The 19,906-nt window shown below is 43.8% G+C and overlaps 1 protein-coding gene across 1 annotated transcript; it reads left to right on the top strand.

Moving 5' to 3' along the window:
• Positions 1 to 9,281: 9,281 nt before the first annotated feature.
• On the top strand, positions 9,282 to 19,158 carry T265_02853 (hypothetical protein; the record flags this gene model as incomplete). The annotated part of the gene is made up of 4 exons (XM_009167197.1): positions 9,282 to 9,480; positions 12,649 to 12,884; positions 18,327 to 18,379; positions 18,700 to 19,158. The coding sequence occupies 3 exons, from the start codon at positions 12,878 to 12,880 to the stop codon at positions 19,009 to 19,011; spliced, it is 372 nt and encodes a 123-aa protein (XP_009165461.1).
• Between the last annotated feature and the right edge of the window lie 748 nt (positions 19,159 to 19,906).

The raw sequence follows: 19,906 nt of genomic DNA, 5'->3' as shown, positions 1-19,906 counted from the left end.
TTTCGATTGTTACCGAGTTTCGAGAGCTATTCGATCATTGTTCGCCAACGTTGGGTCGCACACGAATACTGCAACACCGAATAGACACGGGGGGCCATCACCCTCTGTTTCAGCCACCTAGAAGAGTCCCAATACATTACCAGGCCGAGCTTGATAAGCTAATCCACGAGATGCTAGAGAAACACGTTATACGCCCTTCAACGTCACCATGGGCATCACCAATCGTGTTGGTAAAGAAAAATGACGGGACACTCAGGATGTGTGTGGATTATCGCCGTCTTAACTCGATCACTAGGCGTGACTCCTTTCCCTTACCTCGAATTGACGACACGTTAGACGCCGTCGCGGGTGCCCAATGGTTTTCCACTCTAGACCTCGCGTCCGGATACTGGCAAGTAGAAGTACATCCCACGGACAGATCTAAAACAGCATTCGTAGTCCCTTCAGGCCTTTATGAATGCGAAATCATGCCGTTCGGGTAGCCAACGCTCCAGCCACCTTTCAACGCTTGATGCATACTGTTTTAAGGAGTAAAGAAAAATGACGGGACACTCAGGATGTGTGTGGATTATCGCCGTCTTAACTCGATCACTAGGTGCGACTCCTTTCCCTTACCTCGAATTGACGACACGTTAGACGCCGTCGCGGGTGCCCAATGGTTTTCCACTCTAGACCTCGCGTCCGGATACTGGCAAGTAGAAGTACATCCCACGGACAGGTCTAAAACAGCCTTCGTAGTCCCTTCAGGCCTTTATGAATTCGAAACCATGCCGTTCGGTTTAGCCAACGCTCCTGCCACCTTCCAACGTTTGATGCATACTGTTTTAAGGGACGTCGTCCCACAATGTTGTTTAATATACCTGGATGATATTATCATACACAGAACCACGGTTCAAGAACACAATACCCGACTGAAACAAGTGTTGAATCGACTGCGAGAAGCTGGGTTAACGTTAAAAACATCAAAATGCCGACTGTTACAACACCAGGTAAAATTTTTGGGACATATCCTGTCTAACCGCGGCGTACATACGGACCCAGAAAATATTAACACGATTGTCAACTGGCCACAACCAAGGAAAGCAGCTGACGTACGCAGTTTTATGGGACTGGCGTCTTATTACAGGAGATTTGTCAAAGAGTTCGCGAAAATTGCCGGGCCTCTACACAAACTAACCGAGAAAAACCGCACTTTTGCCTGGACTAGTGAATGTGAATCTGCTTTTAACCAATTGAAAACTGCATTGCCAAACCCGCCTATCTTAAACCTTCCAGATACTTCAAAGGTGGCAGGAAGCTTCATCCTGGATACCGATGCCAGTGACGTCGCAATTGGCGCAGCGTTGTCGCAGTTATTCCCAGATGGACAGGAACGAGTTATAGCTTACGGAAGCCGAACCCTCGACAAATGCGAGAGGCGGTATAGTGCCACGCGGCGTGAGATGTTATCCCTTGTGTACTTCGTTCAATATTTCCAACCTTACCTAGTTGGTCGTCCATTCCGGGTCCGCACTGACCATCAAGCATTGCAGTGGCTGAAAAACTTCCGAGACCCCCAAGGACAGGTTGCTAGATGGCAGGAAAAACTACAAGAGTTCCAATTTGAATGCACCTATAGAGCTGGAATACGCCATGGAAATGCCGATGCACTCTCCAGACGCCCCTTTGAAGCGCTTAATACAATGTTTCAGGATCCGATGGTCGAGACAGAGTGGAGTACAGCACAGAGGAATGACCCCTACATTACTTTTATTTACCGCCGACAAGCCCACGGATGCGTGAAACCGGTCAGTAGAGAGATGTCGGGAAAACCCGTTGATGAGCGGATTCTTTGGAATGCGTGGGCCAGTCTAAAAATGGTGCATGGCGTGTTGTATACACAGACTGATGACCAACTGAAGGTAGTCGTCCCAAAAGCGAAGGTAACCGAAGTGATCCGTATGATGCACCAACAATTGGGACATCCGGGAAAATACCGGACGCGGTCTTCCATTTCCTAACGTTACTGGTTGCCGGGACTGCGTGAAGATGTGATCAAGTTTTGCAGAGAGTGCGACCTGTGTTCGCGGATAAAGTCACCGACACCATCGGCGAAAGCACCGCTCCAGCCCATAGAAGTGCAAGGACCAAACCACCGTATCGGGGTCGACGTCGTTGTTACGGCTGTCTGCTTTCTGAATTTGAGTCACGCAATCAAATCAAGGAAAACGACCAAGAAATCCGAATTCTGGAATCACGGTACTATTGCAAATACAATAATATACATATTCAACAAACCGGATTCTCCAGTCCGTCCGACCAAAGTCCGTAAGACTTATGAAAATAGTTTAGTAAAACACGAAGGTTTCAGTTCATCTGGTCAAGGGGAATAAAGGGATTGGCTAATCACAATGTCCGACCAAAGTCCGTAAGACTTATGAAAATAGTTTAGTAAAACACGAAGGTTTCAGTTCATCTGGTCAAGGGGAATAAATATGGGGATTGGCTGTCGCTTGGGGTTGAAAACGGGAGCACACTGTTGGCAAGCTGCCTCCTACAGTCATTGGTCCCTTATCGGCAACCAACAAAGGTAATCGTTATATCCTTGTCATGGTGGATTGTTTCACTAAATGGTGTGAAGCTGTACCGATGCCTAATCAGGAGTCAGTCACGATCGCCAACGCTATAGTGAAAAGTTGGATTATGAGGTATGGGTGTATCATCCGTTATGTTGACAATGAAATTCCCCACGTTTATTCTGTCCTCATTTGTAACCCCCGCCCCACTTTTGTGTTTAGTGTGTATATATGGACTGACGTTTGTTTGTCTTTACCACTTCACCCATTTGTCCTTGAGGTCATCCGACCATTCGTATTTGACTTTGCACGTGTGACTGTCGCACGTGGGAGCCTGTTTGCTCCTTTGGTTTGTAATTTTCTGGTCCAAGTGGACCGTTTGTTTTGGATGCGTATCTACTGTCGAGGTACATATAATTTGCGAATTTGTCTTACACTAATAGTACCGTATAGAAACCCATCTCTGACTCTCTTGTGCCTACCCGGAGGTTCTTGAATTACGCGTCACTCGAAGATACCGTTCGACCGTTACGGCTAGTCAGCAACTATTGGTATAAATCGAAGAAGATGCAAGATAGAACCTCATAGCTGGTCGCACACATTGCTTTAAAATTTCAGCTTTCATGGTTCGGTGGTGGTAGGGGCACCTGGGCTAGAGAACAGAGCTTCCGTGCTCGACGAACTTGAACTGGACTTGGTGGGAAAAGCCAAAGGTACAAGAGTACCTTTGACCAAGACCCTTGATCTTTGTGGAATTTGTGACAGGGACATGAACGCGTCAGCTGTAATCGAGCAGTGGAAGGTAGTTGCTTGAAATGACCCGGAAGGCCACAAATTGAACTTGAAAAATGCAAAAATTTCCCATGTGCTTCGGGATGTGAACACACCAAACGCGGATGTCATATCTGTGCATTACAACCAACTCAAACCAGCAAACTCTTGTGATCCCTTAAACACCGATCTGAGTTCAGTCCCCCCGGGTGCACTCCCGATAGCCGAAAACACCGTTGAGGTCCCGGCACTAGGAGCTTCAGCAGTTGCTATATCACAATGAGGCACTGAGGACAGTGCCTTTGTCGACGGGGAGCCATGTAACAGAACCGAAACTTTCCTGACGATTTTAAATGCGCGCCTAAGATATTTCTATCTATTTCTTTCTTTTCCAGGTAGATTCCCATTCCCTGAACCTCGATATGACTGCGATTTTGACCCATTACATACCTGATGATAAAAAATCGCGAATCGTGGAAAAGGTTGACTCACATACAATGAACGTGACTTTCGGGTATTTTTCCACCGGAACAAATTTTCTTAACATTCTATAATCTAAATGGTCTTTGGAGATGTAACATATGTGTAGGCGCATTCGTGCAAACAAATTTTGGTCGATGATTCTTTGTTTCCAGTAAAAATTCCGTAGTTCACGCTAATTATTTATTAAACATCGTGCACGTTTGCTCGCAAAAACCAGAGTTTTTCACTAGAGGTTGCGGATTATGCTAGAAAGACCTCCAGGTTTATCGATCTTAACCGACGCACACCACTAACATGCGGCTAGGGGTACACGATGCTTAACTAACTATCTTGTAATACGATGAACATAAAACCTACTGTACAGCATTGTCCAGGCGAGCCATGCAGTGAAATATGTGCCGGCTGTTCGCGGAATGTGCCTATGACCAAAAATACATGGATACATACGTGCTTCCTGATGGCTTTGTGGACATGAAAGTAGCAAGGCACAACGTCACAACCGAACACGACTCTTGCCGCACGCATTTGCGCCGCCAACTTGTCCATTACGAAGGTCCTGACCGGATATGCTTCGCCCATCATTTCTTTGAATAAGCCGACCAGTTTACGCATGTGAGCAAACTGCTCGCTCTCTACGAACGCATACATAACCGGACGCCTGGTTCCCATGCCGTCCGTTATCAAGAATGTGTATAGTTTATATCTAAATGCCGAATATTAGATGCTTTAAAAAGCTTACCAAAGGCGGTTTGTTGCATGCGTTCCGTCTACATTTACTACATCTGGAAAGCGTCGGAATAACGCTATCTGCTGCCATCGGGAGAAACATATGTGGCTATAGTGACCTTCCTCTCCCTGACACACAAGGACGCGTCCGGTCTCCCGAAGTTTTGCCAGGACCGAATGCATGTCATCTGCCACATTAAAGCCCAGCCATGCGGCACCTACTCAACATAGCCGGTCGACACTTCCGACGGTATTTGTGTATATCCTTAGTTGTAAGAATCTTTCCGAATTCATTCGCCACAAACTGCCGCACCTCAGATGACGGCGTTCCATATCTCAGCAGGGCCTTGTATGTGCCCAACTCGTCTTCGGTTAGGCGGAGCCGATCGTACAGAAACGTTGACAGTTTGTGGTTGTGTTCCAGAAAATAAGAGGTCACTGCCAGTTGGTTTCTTTGCCTCCATAGACAAAACTGCACCGGACAGCTAGTGCTTCGCGAACTTTGTTATTAGAAAATACGCTCGGCTTACCAGCTTCTTCGGATTCCACGGCTTTCCGTTTGTCTTGGAGGGCGCCTGCTGCATTTGTAGTACACTCATCCGTAACGCAAAATAGCGTTGGTGCTTCGATTACTGGATGAACGCACAAATATCACAAAGTTATCCTTCATGTATTCATTTAAGGTCTTCTCAAATGCCGTGAAGGATGAAAACGATACACCCACAAATTTCTCAACGAAAGTCACTTCCGAAGCCATAGCAGTCGAAGTTCAAAGCCGAATGTGCGCCAATAATTTTCAAAAGAGATCGATTAAAACAAATCGCAAAAAAATGACGGCAGATGAGAAAGATTTTCAGTCTGAGCATATATGCAAAGAAATGCAACATTTTGACGTAAAAGTTTATATTTCACCCGAAGGGGTTTTGCAGAAAATTGCATTGTGCGTCGAGCCGCTGTCCACGGTGGCAGTCTGTTTATCCGGCTGCTGGCCTGTAAGTCATCTCTCCATACTGCATCAATTCACTACTGTTTGTCCTTCTCGACGGAATGATTACAAGCCATGCGTTTTGAGCCCCATAGCTGGATACCTTGGATACTTAATTAGCAGGTCAACCGACTATGCACTGTCATGTATTGTGCCCCCGTTAATGAGATCATTAGGTGTGCAACCGCTTATCGGAATCATCACAGCCACCTGCAAACTGTGGACAGAATTTTGCATCGACGATTTTGATAAGCTTGTGAATTCCGGGAGGTGGCGACAAAGCCTGTGAGTGTCAGAAAGTGATTTGCGCACTATCATCACGGTCGCCTAAGAAACATCTGTGAGTGGTTCTATCTACCGTATTTTTTTTCGGCATATTTTTGGTAAAATTTACTAATGAATCACCTGATCCCTCGAATTTTATATTACAAACCGGATAAATTCTCTCCTTGGTATTTGCTCCCTCTATGTATTAAGCTGGTGATAGTCATCAATGCAGTTCATTCGTCTGTAATCGATAGACTGCTGCTAGCAACCAAAGTGAATTGAAGTCTGAAAATGACGTGTTGCGCTTCTTCAAGTACTTTTCCGCATGAATCGGCCAAGAGGAATTTATCAAAATATGTACAATACTATCCAATTCAACACCAGTAGTAATACTGCGTCTTGTGGTTTGACTAGTTTTATCGCTTACTATTGGGAAACAGCTTAGTGACAACCATAGTTGTCTCCCCGCTTAAAGATCAGCTTTGGAAAAAACCAATAGTGTTATTCGCCTCGGAGTTGCCCTTACGTTTGTTTCGCCTGGTTACTGTGACACTTCAGCTTTGCAATTCACTAAAACCAAAGAGCTGAAGCGTGACATTTTCGCACTTCTTCGGTAAGAATGAATGTGACCTCCTTACAGGGGTACTTTACTCAAGAAATACTATAGCAAAATTTTTTAATAATGTCCCTCACTTTTGCAGTGGTGTAATCAATCAGATATAGGGAAACTTTGGCCAAGTCAGCCGGAACCGGAAAGGCTCGACTGGAAAAATAATGAGACATCCGGTCATCTCACCAGCAAATTATTCTGAAACACCAGTCTACTAGATTTTGATGAAACCTTTCATCTTGATTGCATTCAAGAAGTGAGTTATTTAGACTTTCTACCAAAATGAGATAACGCCCAATGATCAGTGAACTCCACCTTGCTCTCCATAAAACTGATTTCTTGTAAATCGTAGGACAGTTGCGATCCTGAGCTAAAAGTGCATGAGCTGTGCACCACGAAATACACGTGTAGTTAAGTCCAAATGGATGATGTAACAATAATATGGTAGCACAGTGTGCGAGCTTCTTTGTCCTTGAAGACCATCCGTCAAAACCTCTGGTAGGCCCCACAAGATGGGTGGATAGCAATCAGTGGAGCTGGAAGTCAATCAGTCAGTGAGTAATGTACGTGATTCGATCAACAACAGTGGGTACTTTTCGAGAGAAGAAGACTTTCAGCGTGATCGTGTGGTGCCGCGACGCTCGCTTTGCATGTGTACGTGCAAGAGTTTTACTGTTCTCATCGTGAGCAACCTCAACTACAATGTAGTGTGAATGTCAGAGAAACTCCGTCTGCCCATCGCAGTTAAAAATCTACAGCTGACCTCATTCTCGGAAATAATCGTTGTGGAAATGAATGGTGTCATATGATTGCTTCGACTGGTGAATAGTCTTGGAAAGCGTAATGTTGTAGCGGACTAGGACCTAATCAGCGTGTTCGGATAAATTAACAAGCAAAAGTAACCAATGCACAATCACAAAAATCACAATAGGAAAGGAATGAGTAGTCAAATGGGGACTCACGAATGCGTAGGTCCAGTAGTCCACTACACCGATCCAAATGCAGTAACTGGGTGTGAAAGGAAAATATTCACTCGTCGAGATTTCCTGCAGATGGTTCCGTGTGAGTGATATATTCCACGGTAGGAAAATTATTCACGGCTAAAAAAATGTCACTGGGATTTATTGTGACGTTTAACAGTTGACACAAACACAGAGATTTAGTCCCCCTGGTTCAACAGTCAACAAACAGTTCAACGGGCGTAAATACAGTCGTCAAGCAAGAAGTCAGCAGGTCGCGCCGGAAAATTGTGTATTCGTAACACTAAAACAAACGTCATGATACAATGTGAACGACAGTTACAAAGTGTGGTTCAAGTTCAGGAAGAACGGTAAATATGACAACGGATTGCAGACACTACAATGTCTATAATCGCTCAGTGTCAAATGTCGAATGGCTGGTAGGGTCCTTCAGCTAGATGCTGTAGGCTCCGATTGTAGGCCGAGTTAGGCTCCGTGCATAAAAGCTGTAACACCATTCCGGTGCTTAACTACCATGCTACCTGAAGGAAGCACGAGGGCTAGGATACTGCCAGGTCGCCCAACCCTAGATAGGGGCTCCGTGTACAGAAGTGACAGTGACCAGGGTTGGAGTAAAATGAAGACAATGACAGCGGATATCCCGCTAGTTTGCTTAGGCTTCAGCTAAGAAGGGTACTGGTGTCTGTGGTAAATCCGAACATGAAGTGCATTGTATCGGTTTTTATAAACCAGGGACATCTAAAGTCGTTCGAAGGATCCTAAACATGGCAAAAAGAAGAGTAGCTTTTCCAGGAGGGAAGTGCTTTGCGCCCTGCACTGATGCAATTGAAGGATCGCCAGCCGGTAAGTAGAGCCGGAAGCTGTGTCTACAAAAGTAAATACAGCGATTGTGCTAAGCTCCATATGAGACAGATGGCTAGAAGACTTCTCATCAGGATCGGTGAGCATAATAGAGAAATAAACAGGACACTGAAAAACCTAGATCAATATCCAGAGTTAGTGGGAGACTCAGCCATGGTGGGACCTTCGCCAGATAGGGAACACAAGATAGCTATAGAAAATGTTGAAGTTTTGATGCGAAGTCTATTATTCACGCCACAGTCACTAACAACCGAATTAATGATAATCACCGATCATCTCAGTGTGAACAGAACAGAGGGTGTAGGACTGGTAAGTTCGTGAAGAACGCTTCTAGGTCAGTCTCTTTGGCAGGTAGGGGGTACGTTTATCAGTGAAGAGTAACCATCAACAGAAAAAGCTGAAATCCCAAGTGCACGGCCCTAACCGACCAAAAATTCACGTAATCACAGACCCCCCAAACCAAACTGTCGTATTATTTACAATCGACACGAACCAGCCAGAAATCAGAAGTTCAACGGCCCAAACCTGGCTAAAATTATTTTCAATTTCCGCAGCCCATCGACCGTAAGGCCGAGTTTATCATATCAACCAGCAAAACCTTCTAACCGACACTCAACACTGTTATTGCTTGCTAATCGGAAGTGATCTCGCTGATTGGCTCTCCATTTGGCCTAAAACTCGGCCAACCTGGTCACCCACTAAAGAAGCATTTGTGCCAAAACGAGACGTTGCCCAGTAGTAAACCCACGGATTGCTGAACAAACCCCTCTAACACTGGGTCAATCTACCTTCCACGTAGCGAGACCCGACGGTTCTGTTTATTTTTTAGGAAAAAATAGCCCAATAATCGTACGCCGAAACAATTCTCGTCCTGTGAATTGTTTGTCACATACTGGCTTTCGGGTCAGTGTCACATGAGCGACAAGCCAATCATGCGAGCGTGCCTGTTGTTCGACATCCAATAATGGTTCAACAGAAAATAAACAATCATATCAATAACTGGTAGCACTTGAAACGCCGAATGTGTCTGGTTGCATGGACAGGCAAAACATTGTTCGGATTGGCTAGTTATAACTTGTGTGTTTCTGCGTCAGAAGATAGAGCTTAAGTCTGTGCAGACGTTTTGGGTAAGTAATTCGTTCAAGTATTTCTCTGCGTAACAAGCAATTAGCCGTCTAATAGTGTACGCATGCATGCCATTGTTCAAACTGTGAATGACGATGAGTTTTTCGTGCACTCTGGGTAAGTAGTTGATTGCAGGTTGAAACAGTGACGCTACTGAGACCGTTTCACAGTTCAAGTAACATAACCTATGTTGGATGTATTAACCTGCTTTCTGCTGGTGTCCTCTTTAAGTGTATCATTTTTGCCAATGGTCCGCATACAACATTTAGTGAATGGTACACTAGCGTCTCCGCATCTCAAAATCCCCAAGAGGGTGAAATGTCACTCCGTTTTTACTACTGAAACGACTTACTCTCTCCCTCCGTTACCATCCAACGACCCTCCCCGCACCTACTCTCCTTTAACGTAGCCGTGCAAAGGTACATAGCGCTTGCAAAAGGGAAAATATTGGTCTTCCTCAGTTACAGCTGCCTATTCTTGAAACAGACTGACTGGTCTTTTAATGAGCCAAGTAGTTTCTACACCTTGACACTATATGGACAAACATACATGCGTGACCAAATTTGGAAAGTACATAACTTGTCTTTTTATGCAACCTCCATGCTACTTTAGCCAAGGTGAGAGAAAACTAAAGCTTGGTTGTGAGTTTCAATCGTAAACATCTTGACTGGGAGCTGATTTCCTGGTCTTTTGCCCATTTTGGGTCTAAACTTCTTTGTTCGGTGTTCACGCGGAGAAACTGGAACAATACTGACGGATCAATGAAGGTGTCTCGTAGAGCCTTCAGTCAGATCACAAATTAAGCTCGTAGCCGTGAGATCATCAAAACGGCTAGAACACATTCTGCAGCAAGAATTCTTGCTTGAATTGGCCTCATTAGTATAGCTGCATCGAACGCCTTTGGCACTTCTTACCTCAGAGGATGTCCGCCTCGTTGCTCTGAAATTCGGGAATCAAGGAGAAAATCGTAGTGATTGTTGGTTTCAAACGGAACAAAAATAGACGTGGTTTTTACTACTACTAATGAGATCGAAGAAAATTTTTAAACTTTTCATCTATTTTTAATATTTTGAATATCACTACAAATAGAACATAAGATAGCCTCGGTTGAAGAGCATTATAAGTAGAATGTTCAGGTGAAAAAACTAGGAGACAAATATAGATGAGTCAGCTGGTCTTGGTTGTTCTGATATGACCTACCCAAGCAAAATCTAATGGAAACATTAAAAGTGTCTATCTCTGGCTCCTCTGTTAAATCGGCGCTCCAATTTCAAGGTTCATCTCGGTCAACTAACCCATCCATGTCGATCTAAGCCAAGTTTCACTAATTCCGTACGGTAGTATAAGCCTTGAAACAACTTGTATGGTCTTAAATAGTTTCCGAGCAGATTCCTTGTGTGTTTGCACTTTCAGGTCATAAACCTTTCACTTGTTCTGCACACTACTGGTTTCAGACAGTTGGTTCAGACTCCAAATCGGTCTCAATGTGTCTTCTGTGCATCGTAAGGGACTTTCTATTAATATATCCCCAGCATTCGTGATATTTTATTGACGCCCTCCATTATGCAAAATCAGGTGGATTCTGCGGCCCAATTAAAACGCCTTATATAAGCCCTATGTTAGCAGTTCAACAAGCGGGGATACATCCTTCTCTCATGTAGATAGACGTTGGATCCGTGCATCAGCAAGCAATTCATGGGGGGGGGGTTGCTTCACGTTAGCATGCCAATCGACCTGGTCTAACACAACATCATCAGACGAGTGGCAAAACAGATTTAGATTTTCACATGAGATTGTTACGAGAGCGCTTCACTTCTTTCCTTAATCATTCGCCTTGCTAGCTAAATTTCTTACTACACGCGCTTATGTTGTAAGGTCGAGTGAAATCTGGGACTTCTAGTCTAGATTTAGTCTAGCGAATAAAAGTAAGCCTATGCTACTGTTCAGCCGCTTCATCTTTATTAGTAATTCTCATCGATGCAAGTCATCCGAAACTACTTCCCATAAGAGCGCACTCGATCTACGGTGAGAACAGCTTGCACCTAGGCAACACATACCTCCGCAGACGAGTAATACGTAGCTCGAAGCCAAAATATATGCTTTTTGACCCAGAAAACGAACGAAGGTCCAAATCTTCGCTTGAACTCATGAGGTGCGAGCCGTTGAAACAGTGGTAAGGGGATTCAGCTCCCTTTTGTACAGGTTAACTGATTGCTAAATTTGACTGTTTCTATATACGATGACAGAAACTGTCCCAAGAGGAAACAATTACAAGTACAGCTGTCCTGTACGATTTGTACCATTCCAAACAATACACACTGTAAAGAAAAAGCCACCCAGTTCTCTTTCACCAAATGACTTACCTGGAATCTCAGTACGGTCGGATGCATCCGCACCTTGTTACCTTAGCCTTGTGTAACCGGTGCGAAAAATGCATTCAGTGACCGCCTATGATCAGGTTTACTTAATGTACGGGCCATATGAGTTGCCACTATTTATCACATGACACCCAAGTTGGCTTTTCATACCAAAAGAGAAATGGATTTGGAACCAATGAATTAACGTCATTACCCAAGAAAAGTCATCTGATTAACGTAATACACTACTCAAAGTTACTGAAAACTCCTCGATAGTCCACGACCAGTTTTGCCCTTCTTGTGGCTCATCTGGTAGGCGGAGTCGCCGAGTTTTAGTTAGCCTATTGTTCTATCTAAACCCAAATTGGACAGATTTGGACAAAACCTGTCAGAACCAAATGGGTGTATTTGTCGAGAACTCATTTAAATTTAACCCCACACACAATGAAATTTCAACAAAAAATTAGTTTGGTGTTTTGGATTGATTGCTGCATACCAAAGGAAGGAATAGTTAGTTAGGCTCAAACACCATAAATTGACCCCCCCCCCTCACGGAGTGGTGATCTCCAAAGAAGAGCCACACTCCCTATAGAGGCCACCCTGAAGACTCGCACCAGCCACCAGTTAGTGTAAATTTGCCCACCTCAGGAGAAACCAAAAGCCCTTTATCCGTAGCGCTCTGCCTTCGAATACATTACCATAAGTATAGATCACAAGTATGGATTTGACTCAGATTAGCTTGTGTGTTTCCTTCCACGTGGTTGTACACCTCTTTTGAACGATTCCATTCGTTCCAACTGCATGCAACAACTCTTCATTCTTTGGCTCCCATCCAGTTAGGTTCCACAACAGATTGGCAGTCTCATTCCAAAATCTACTTAACTAGCTCCCATTACCATATTCCCTCTCCTTTTTGAATGTTATTTAGCCTATTGTGAGTCGAATGTCAAGTATCCTTCTGCTTGGTCGACGTCGGTGCAAGCAAGCAACCAGTCATGAATCGGGACGATTCAAACAACGTCGATTAACCGACTACCCGTCTAGCTCAGACTCTGAAAGCATAAAGTCAAGTGTTGAGCTTATTACAAGCCACAATCTTCGTAACAGCAACACAGTTTTGACCAAAAAGTCGGACACGCGAACCCAGCAGTGCCTCCATGATTGGTAAGTACGTTTAGGTGAAACGTGCTCAGACTAAATTACATTCGGATCGGCCCTGATTGTCGGCACAATGCCACGTGACCATGCTGGTGTCAGTTGACTGGTTGTTGTAAAGGGTCAGTTATTTTGGTACATGACTGTTGAGCAAAAGACATGTTATGGAAGTTTACCACTACCGTTTACAATGTTGTGCAACAAATGACCTTTCTGTTTGGAAATTTTCATTCTAATTCCAGGTTATTTGTTTCGAATAGAAAAGCCAACGGACATATGTCCAGATTTTCACAACATTTCCGTCAGAAAAAGTCCATTATTCAGTTGGTTGCATCGGTTGAATGTGCGATGGTGGGATTTTTATGACGTCAGATTCCGGATGGAGGGTGTGATTGGCAGCGTCCGGTGCCTTAGCATGTTTTTCCTTTCTTTTGCAAACCTGACACCATGTGAATGACACTGTTCATCTTCTTGTTCATTCTGGGGTTTTGTAGTATCAGTCATCCAAAACTACTGAAAAATCTGGGCAGATAAGGATCACGCAAGACAACTGGAGCTATCGGATTTTACGTAGTTCTTATTCAGTAGGCAGTAGGAGTGAACGGATGAGTATAGTGGAGGCTGTATTGAGTAGTGAAAGGGGCGGTTGATAAGCATTATAATTAAGTGGGATGTACAGTCAATAATAACGCAATTGGTAGGAGCAGAAAAAGGGACAGGAAAGCATCTGGGTTTTGGATACGGACAGTCAGCTAGTGTAATTTGACCGTATACAGAGTCAGTTACGCAGAAAGGAGTCAGCAGTTTCGGGAGGTAACGGAGACTACCTGGCACAAATCAAATAGACCTACACTCATTAGCTTACAGCATAACGAAATAACACGTTCCACATATCAAATCAAAATGCGCGCTTAGGCCAGTTTAAAACAAACTACAAACAAACACTACCAAGTGAGATGCAATACAAGGGTAATATAGAAATAGGGCCTCTGGAAATTCGAGCTAGCGCGGCGGATAGCGCGCTCGTGTGCCATCCAAGAGGTCCCGAGTTCGACCCTCGGGAGACCTGCTTTCCCGTCGGAACAGACACTTGAAGATAGATACATTAGGCACAACAAGCAAAGACGAACAGGCGAAAGGTTTCGACATTAGTTATCAAACCTAAGAAGGGAGGAAGACCCGGGGGAACGTTGGGAAGGGAAGCAACACGGCGTTATAATAAGCAGCAGTAAGTCATGCTTTTCACGAGTAGCCAAGCAGACAAGAAAACTTACTGCTGGCTGCCGATGACTCACAGGAGGAATCAGCAACTGCTATCATATTTTCGACCAAATGAGCAACTGCCACACCTTCAAATAATTGGTCATCTAAGTGAATGAAATATTTGTACACAATTGACGCCTACAAATTGGCATGTAGGGTGCTCAGACACAGTATCGAAATACGGAACACCCCAATACATACAGTAGGAATAACTCAATCATGGTGTTACTCATTCAGCAATTAAATTTAAGAACCTATACACCTTGCCAAAAAATGTTCAGGTACGTGAATCTGGTTTGCCTCTGCCCAAAAACTAGAATATTTATCCAATAGGTAACTTCGTGTGTCAAGCCAGAACTGTAGTACTTTTAAATTTTACTCCCTGAAGCATACGAATGCATGTCCGTCATATTCTTTCCAGTTTAGGCTACTAAACACTTTCTGGTCGTTGTGTCATTTAGCTGCACTTCATTGATCTCAGCTTTATTGCAGCTAGGTGCAAAACAGATGCTGCGTAAAGCGAATTGCAGTCGGCTGTTTAACCCTATACGAAAGCCGCGTTACCGGGTCTTCCGTACAATTTTTGGTTTGCTGCTTAAATCATCCATTGGACACTAGATCCACCGACCCGATATCTGCAACAGATATTGAGCCGGATGATAGGCTTGTTTCAACGCTGATGGAAGAACGCACAGAAGTTTGGATCCTTAAAAAGGTGATAGATAGACACAAAATTCACCCATCAAAACCAGTGGTCAAGGTAACTAGACATTCAATCTTCTTTCGATAACTTGGAGGGTTCTTGATTGTCTTTTCTCCGGCTTGACAAAGAAGATAGCATTTTCGCACTTTGTTGTCTTTTAGCAGTAATCCACCACGGCACCCTGAAACAAAATAGTACCTCTGGGCCACATTACCAGAAACAGTGCAGCAATCTGGGATGCGACACTAAACTGAAACACTTGATGGTACTTGATATCTTGGTGTTACTATCCTCTAGATATCAGAGTGTAGGTTATCTGGCGTAACATGATCAAGGATCTTCAGCGAAGTATCTGAATAGTATCTGAATCCCCTTAGAAATGTGCCAGACACTTTGATGCGCACACTAATGGTGAACAGCTTCTGCAATTTCTCACGGCCAGCGTAGAACTAAATGTGCAGCAGAGGTCTTGTGAGAATACCGCGTGAACTGTGTTTTGCCCAAGATAGTAACTGACCAAAGTATGGACACATTTTGACTGTTCGTTTCATTCTCGCGTTTATTCATTCATTATTCTCAACCCAAAACTCATCCGGGTACTCATCGCAATTTCGTCATTGTTTGTCTAAGTAGGTAAGATAGGCTGACGGACGAATGATCACGTCGGATCGTTGAAAGTTAGTGTATGCTGATAGAATTCTATAGATAGTAACTTGCTGTGAATACTTCTGTTGACACTAAGCTCAGTCAACTTGAAATATGCGATAGAGTAACCGGTGCTTCATGGAAAGACTTTCCGTGTCTGAAGCTAGTGCTGTGATTTAGGCAACTTTACATTGTACGTTAAAGGATTAACTCTGTAATGGAGTAAATATATAGTATTACCAAGCAACCAAGTCGTTTTCTCATTCTGAATAACTCCACATTCGTTTAGCCTGATAAGATCTGCGTTTACCCGAAAGGTCGAGTTATCCGGAATTGACTTTCTTATTCACAGTTGCCACGAAATTGGCATCAGCAGTAACAGAGAACAAAGGAAGGACCACTTTCTTCCTTCACCTGAATTCCAACTGAATCTCTTGTTTATGATATTCTTCAAATAAATGCTCAGCACAAAGACCGTCTCATATTCGAGTTGGTACGATATTTGTGATATCGCAATATGTTTCATGAGGGAACACCGCTCACCACCCACCTATTGAGTAGTGTTCCTTCAAGAAGCGCCATTTTTGGGGGGAGAGGTCCGCGTTGATGCACCCAAAGCCAAACTTACCGCCATCCACTGTGCCGTTTACGCACTGTCTAATACCGGTTTACTGTAATTTCATGTCACACAGTGAATTATACGAATCATTTGAAGTATCGAGTTGTACGTTCAAACATGGACTTATCCGTTGGAACTGCTTGGTGGACGGAGTTCTCGTTAAAATCACTTTATGTAAGTTTTCATCAAACTGAAAATCTACAGATTTTAGACCTGGCACATTTGTCGAAGTTGCCAATTCACGGCCACTAAATTCGCTCTGTTGTAACTGAATTTCTTTGAAGGCTTAGACATGACTGAATATGTTGTTTTGTGAAGTTAGAAACAAACGGTCCCGGATTCAGCATTTATACACCCGTTTGCATTTAGCCAGTAGGCAAGTTCCCATGACTGACGGTGAATTATTGTAGCCCAATGAGATTGACGGGTACTATTCTTGACTGGAGCTTCTCTGATTAATTCATTTTTGACCGTTTCGGTTTTAAGCACCCTTCCCGTCCAGTCATTTGGAGTTTTGCTTATAAACCGCATCATTTCTCTGTCAGTCTGAATACTGAGGCCCTCACTTCCTACAGTGGATTAGTCCACAACCGAAGAGTAACCCCTGGTTCAAGATATTGCCTTATTCAAGAAATACAGGTGGCAGATAAGGACCAAGATGAGTGAGCATCCTCTTGAAAGCGAGTAAGCCCACTGAGAAATATTTGAAGACAATGAGTGCCCTTGTAATGAGTGGAAGTAAACGCAGCTAGAATTCGGTTTCTTGGAGGTAAATTCAACGGAAATCCATCAACCAAACGGGTTTGAGTTTGCGTCAACTTCAGGCTTGCAAATCAAGGCACTTTATGTTTAAACTTGGCCCCCTGTTTTGTTGAACCTTGAATTTTGCTATACATCAACCACCACATAAGTGCGGCACACAAATTTGCAGCATGAATTAACTGTGCCGCGGCTACTAAGGATAGGACAATAATCAGAAAAGTCGGTGCTTAGGGATAAACAAGTACAGTGATCTCAAAAAACCTTAAGAATTTCGGTTTCGCTTATATCAAAGCTTCTGTTTTCCTCTACTTAAAGTGTTTTTGATCAGGAAAAACTTCCAATTATTACTGTGAACCTGAGAAATCACTGAATTGGGGTCAGTATTGACAGCAGGAGTGTGCCTGACTGTCTTATGAGGTCCTAAAAGTATAGCAGCATGAAAGAATTATGCAATTGTCGTCTTCCTCACCTCTAGCTCACTGAAACGGCGTTACTATCATACGGCACCTTTAGGCGTTGGACATTCACATGCAGGCATGCTTAGTTTTGATCGACGAAGACAGCGGAGTCCCTCCGATGGATAAGAGTGTACAGATCAGCGGTATTTTCGGGTATGTATGGCAACAAATTCGGTGATTGCCACGAGTAATCGCGTGTCCATTATTTAGCTGTCTAGTTAATCAAGCTACGCGTGCGAGAAATCGACACAGACGTAACCGTTACATCCCCAACAAATTCCATGATCAGATAGGGGTGGGTCACTTTTTCGTCCGCAAATCAGCTAATTTTGGTACTAAATAATCTCGCACTTTTTCATAAGCACTTTTTTCCTCTTCGGGACGCTCTTTTCTCTTCGATAACATTCTCTTGACAATTGATACCAACCTGTACTGAAACTGGACAGCCCTTTCGTCCTTATTGGGAATCATCAGCAGTGCGCATCTAATGAAACTCCCGAGAGTCTCGTGCCCGCGATCCCCTGGCTAGTAGTTTGAACACTTGACCGTTCGGCCACGAGTGGCTGATCAGCAGTGTGATTAACTCGCACGATGAGTGAAATTCCCATCTGAGAAGTCATTGCTCGAGGAGCCAGTCAGCACGCGTGACCGCGTGATGTGGATTCCGTGAAGGATGAGCGGCGCTATATCCTGTCTGAGTACCAATTTAACACACTGCTGGCCAGCCACTCGTGGCCGAAGGGTTAAAAGTTAAAATACTAGCCAGGGGGTCGCGAGTTCAAGACTCTCCGGGGTTTCGTGAGTTTCGTACTAATGATCATGACCAATAAGGATGAAACAGCTGTACAGTGCTTCTCAGCTTTTCAGCATAGATTGGCTGCACTTACAGAAGGGAATCTCCACAAAAATTCCCAAATCTCCTCACACTACCAACAACATATATAGTTTGTCGTTTATTTTTCAGAACGTTAACTTTTCACACTTTCTTCTGTATATTATAGGTCCAAAATCCTTCCGCGTCTGGTACAACGGGTCGTTGGTGCGCTTAACAAAGGTAACCCTCTTACAGTTACCGCATATGTGTAATTCCGTTGGTTATAAAACATGTACAGGATTAATAGGAGACATTAATGTATTCTGAAAGAACCAATTAAAAAAACAAGAGCGAACTGAGTATTACGTGGAAGCAGTCTGATTTCAGTTGCATTCCAGTCATCAGCTTGACTGAGAGGTCTAAATTCGTTTTAATCGCGCAGGTTCCCAAACAGATATCGTGACTGAATATTCACACATGTAAGTTATGTGATATTCTTGCTCAACACTGAACGAAACACAGAGTATGCTTACATATTCACGACCCTTTCTTGTCTTCAGGCACGCATCACTTATCAAACCATGCACTACACTGGACAGCAAACGAGTACCAACGGTCATGTGAACTTTGAATTTGACCCGCCTTCATCGAAGTGCGGTATACAGCTGTGTGCCGCCTACCACTCACCAGTGGATATTTGTGGAGTCACCCATGCTGACCCCCAATTATTCCCTACTCAGCTATCACACATGGTCACCTCCCTTGGTGTGAAGCTAAGCGACTGGCATATCCATTGTATAGAACATCGGGAAAAGGGGGACTGGCAGGGAGTAGATCGGTGTTATGATGACCATATGCTGCAAACGAAATGAATTAGCTACCAAAACTTTCGAAACTTTACTGCAGCATTTTCACGTGAACAGATTTTTTATGCTGTGTGCTACCGGGAACCCATTTATTTGCATTCCATTTGAACCGTTATGAGGGTCGCACTAGATTGCCATTGCCAAAGAGATTTGTTTTTTTTTCATTAAATCAACTGTTTTGGAAAAGTGCTTTCTTCCTTGTAATCTGAGGAACCAGAGCTGATGAAATCACATCCTGTGGTTCGTAGCTTGATACCATCCTAAATGCTTCAAACGTACATGTACTAAACGCCAAGTTAGTAATCAGCAAGTCGTTTCTTCGTCGTTCATGTGGATAAAAGCTCTTTTTAATCGCGATTCCCCTCTAGTGTTTTCCACAATGACGTGTCGTAGAAATTGGTAGCATGGTCAAATCACTGGAGCATAGCTTCGTTACACCTGACAATGCTTTTGTTCATAAAGCAACGACAAAAGAAAGTAAGATAGGAACACAAAATCTACTGCCTTTATAAGTGTACAGTTGCTAGCTGTTGTGGAGGAGTGGCTGACAAATTTCGAGAGCTCCTAGTTGCCTCATTAGTCAATGGAATGACTTCGTGCAAGACCGAACCCGCACAATCACCAAAGGTTCTAGTGGAGACTGGACCAGGTTAGGATGTCAATATGTAGCACAGGTGATGACAAAATCAATAATCTCAATTGCGATATATGGAAAAAGTCGTGCGCAAGGTGACACCAGTTCACACATTTCTGTCACCTGCGTAGCGGACAAACACACTCCCAAATCAATCAATAGTATAAATTCGAATTTCAAGTTCCACCTGAAAGACCAACGGCCTACAACCAAGGTCGACACAAAACACAAAGTGGTCTTTTGTGGCCCTCCAATGTTTGTGGTATT

The sequence above is a fragment of the Opisthorchis viverrini genome (assembly GCF_000715545.1).
Source record: "Opisthorchis viverrini unplaced genomic scaffold opera_v5_37, whole genome shotgun sequence".
Lineage (NCBI taxonomy): Eukaryota > Metazoa > Platyhelminthes > Trematoda > Opisthorchiida > Opisthorchiidae > Opisthorchis > Opisthorchis viverrini.
The sequence above is the reverse complement of the archived record's forward strand: the minus strand, read 5'-3'. Positions and strand labels throughout refer to the sequence as shown.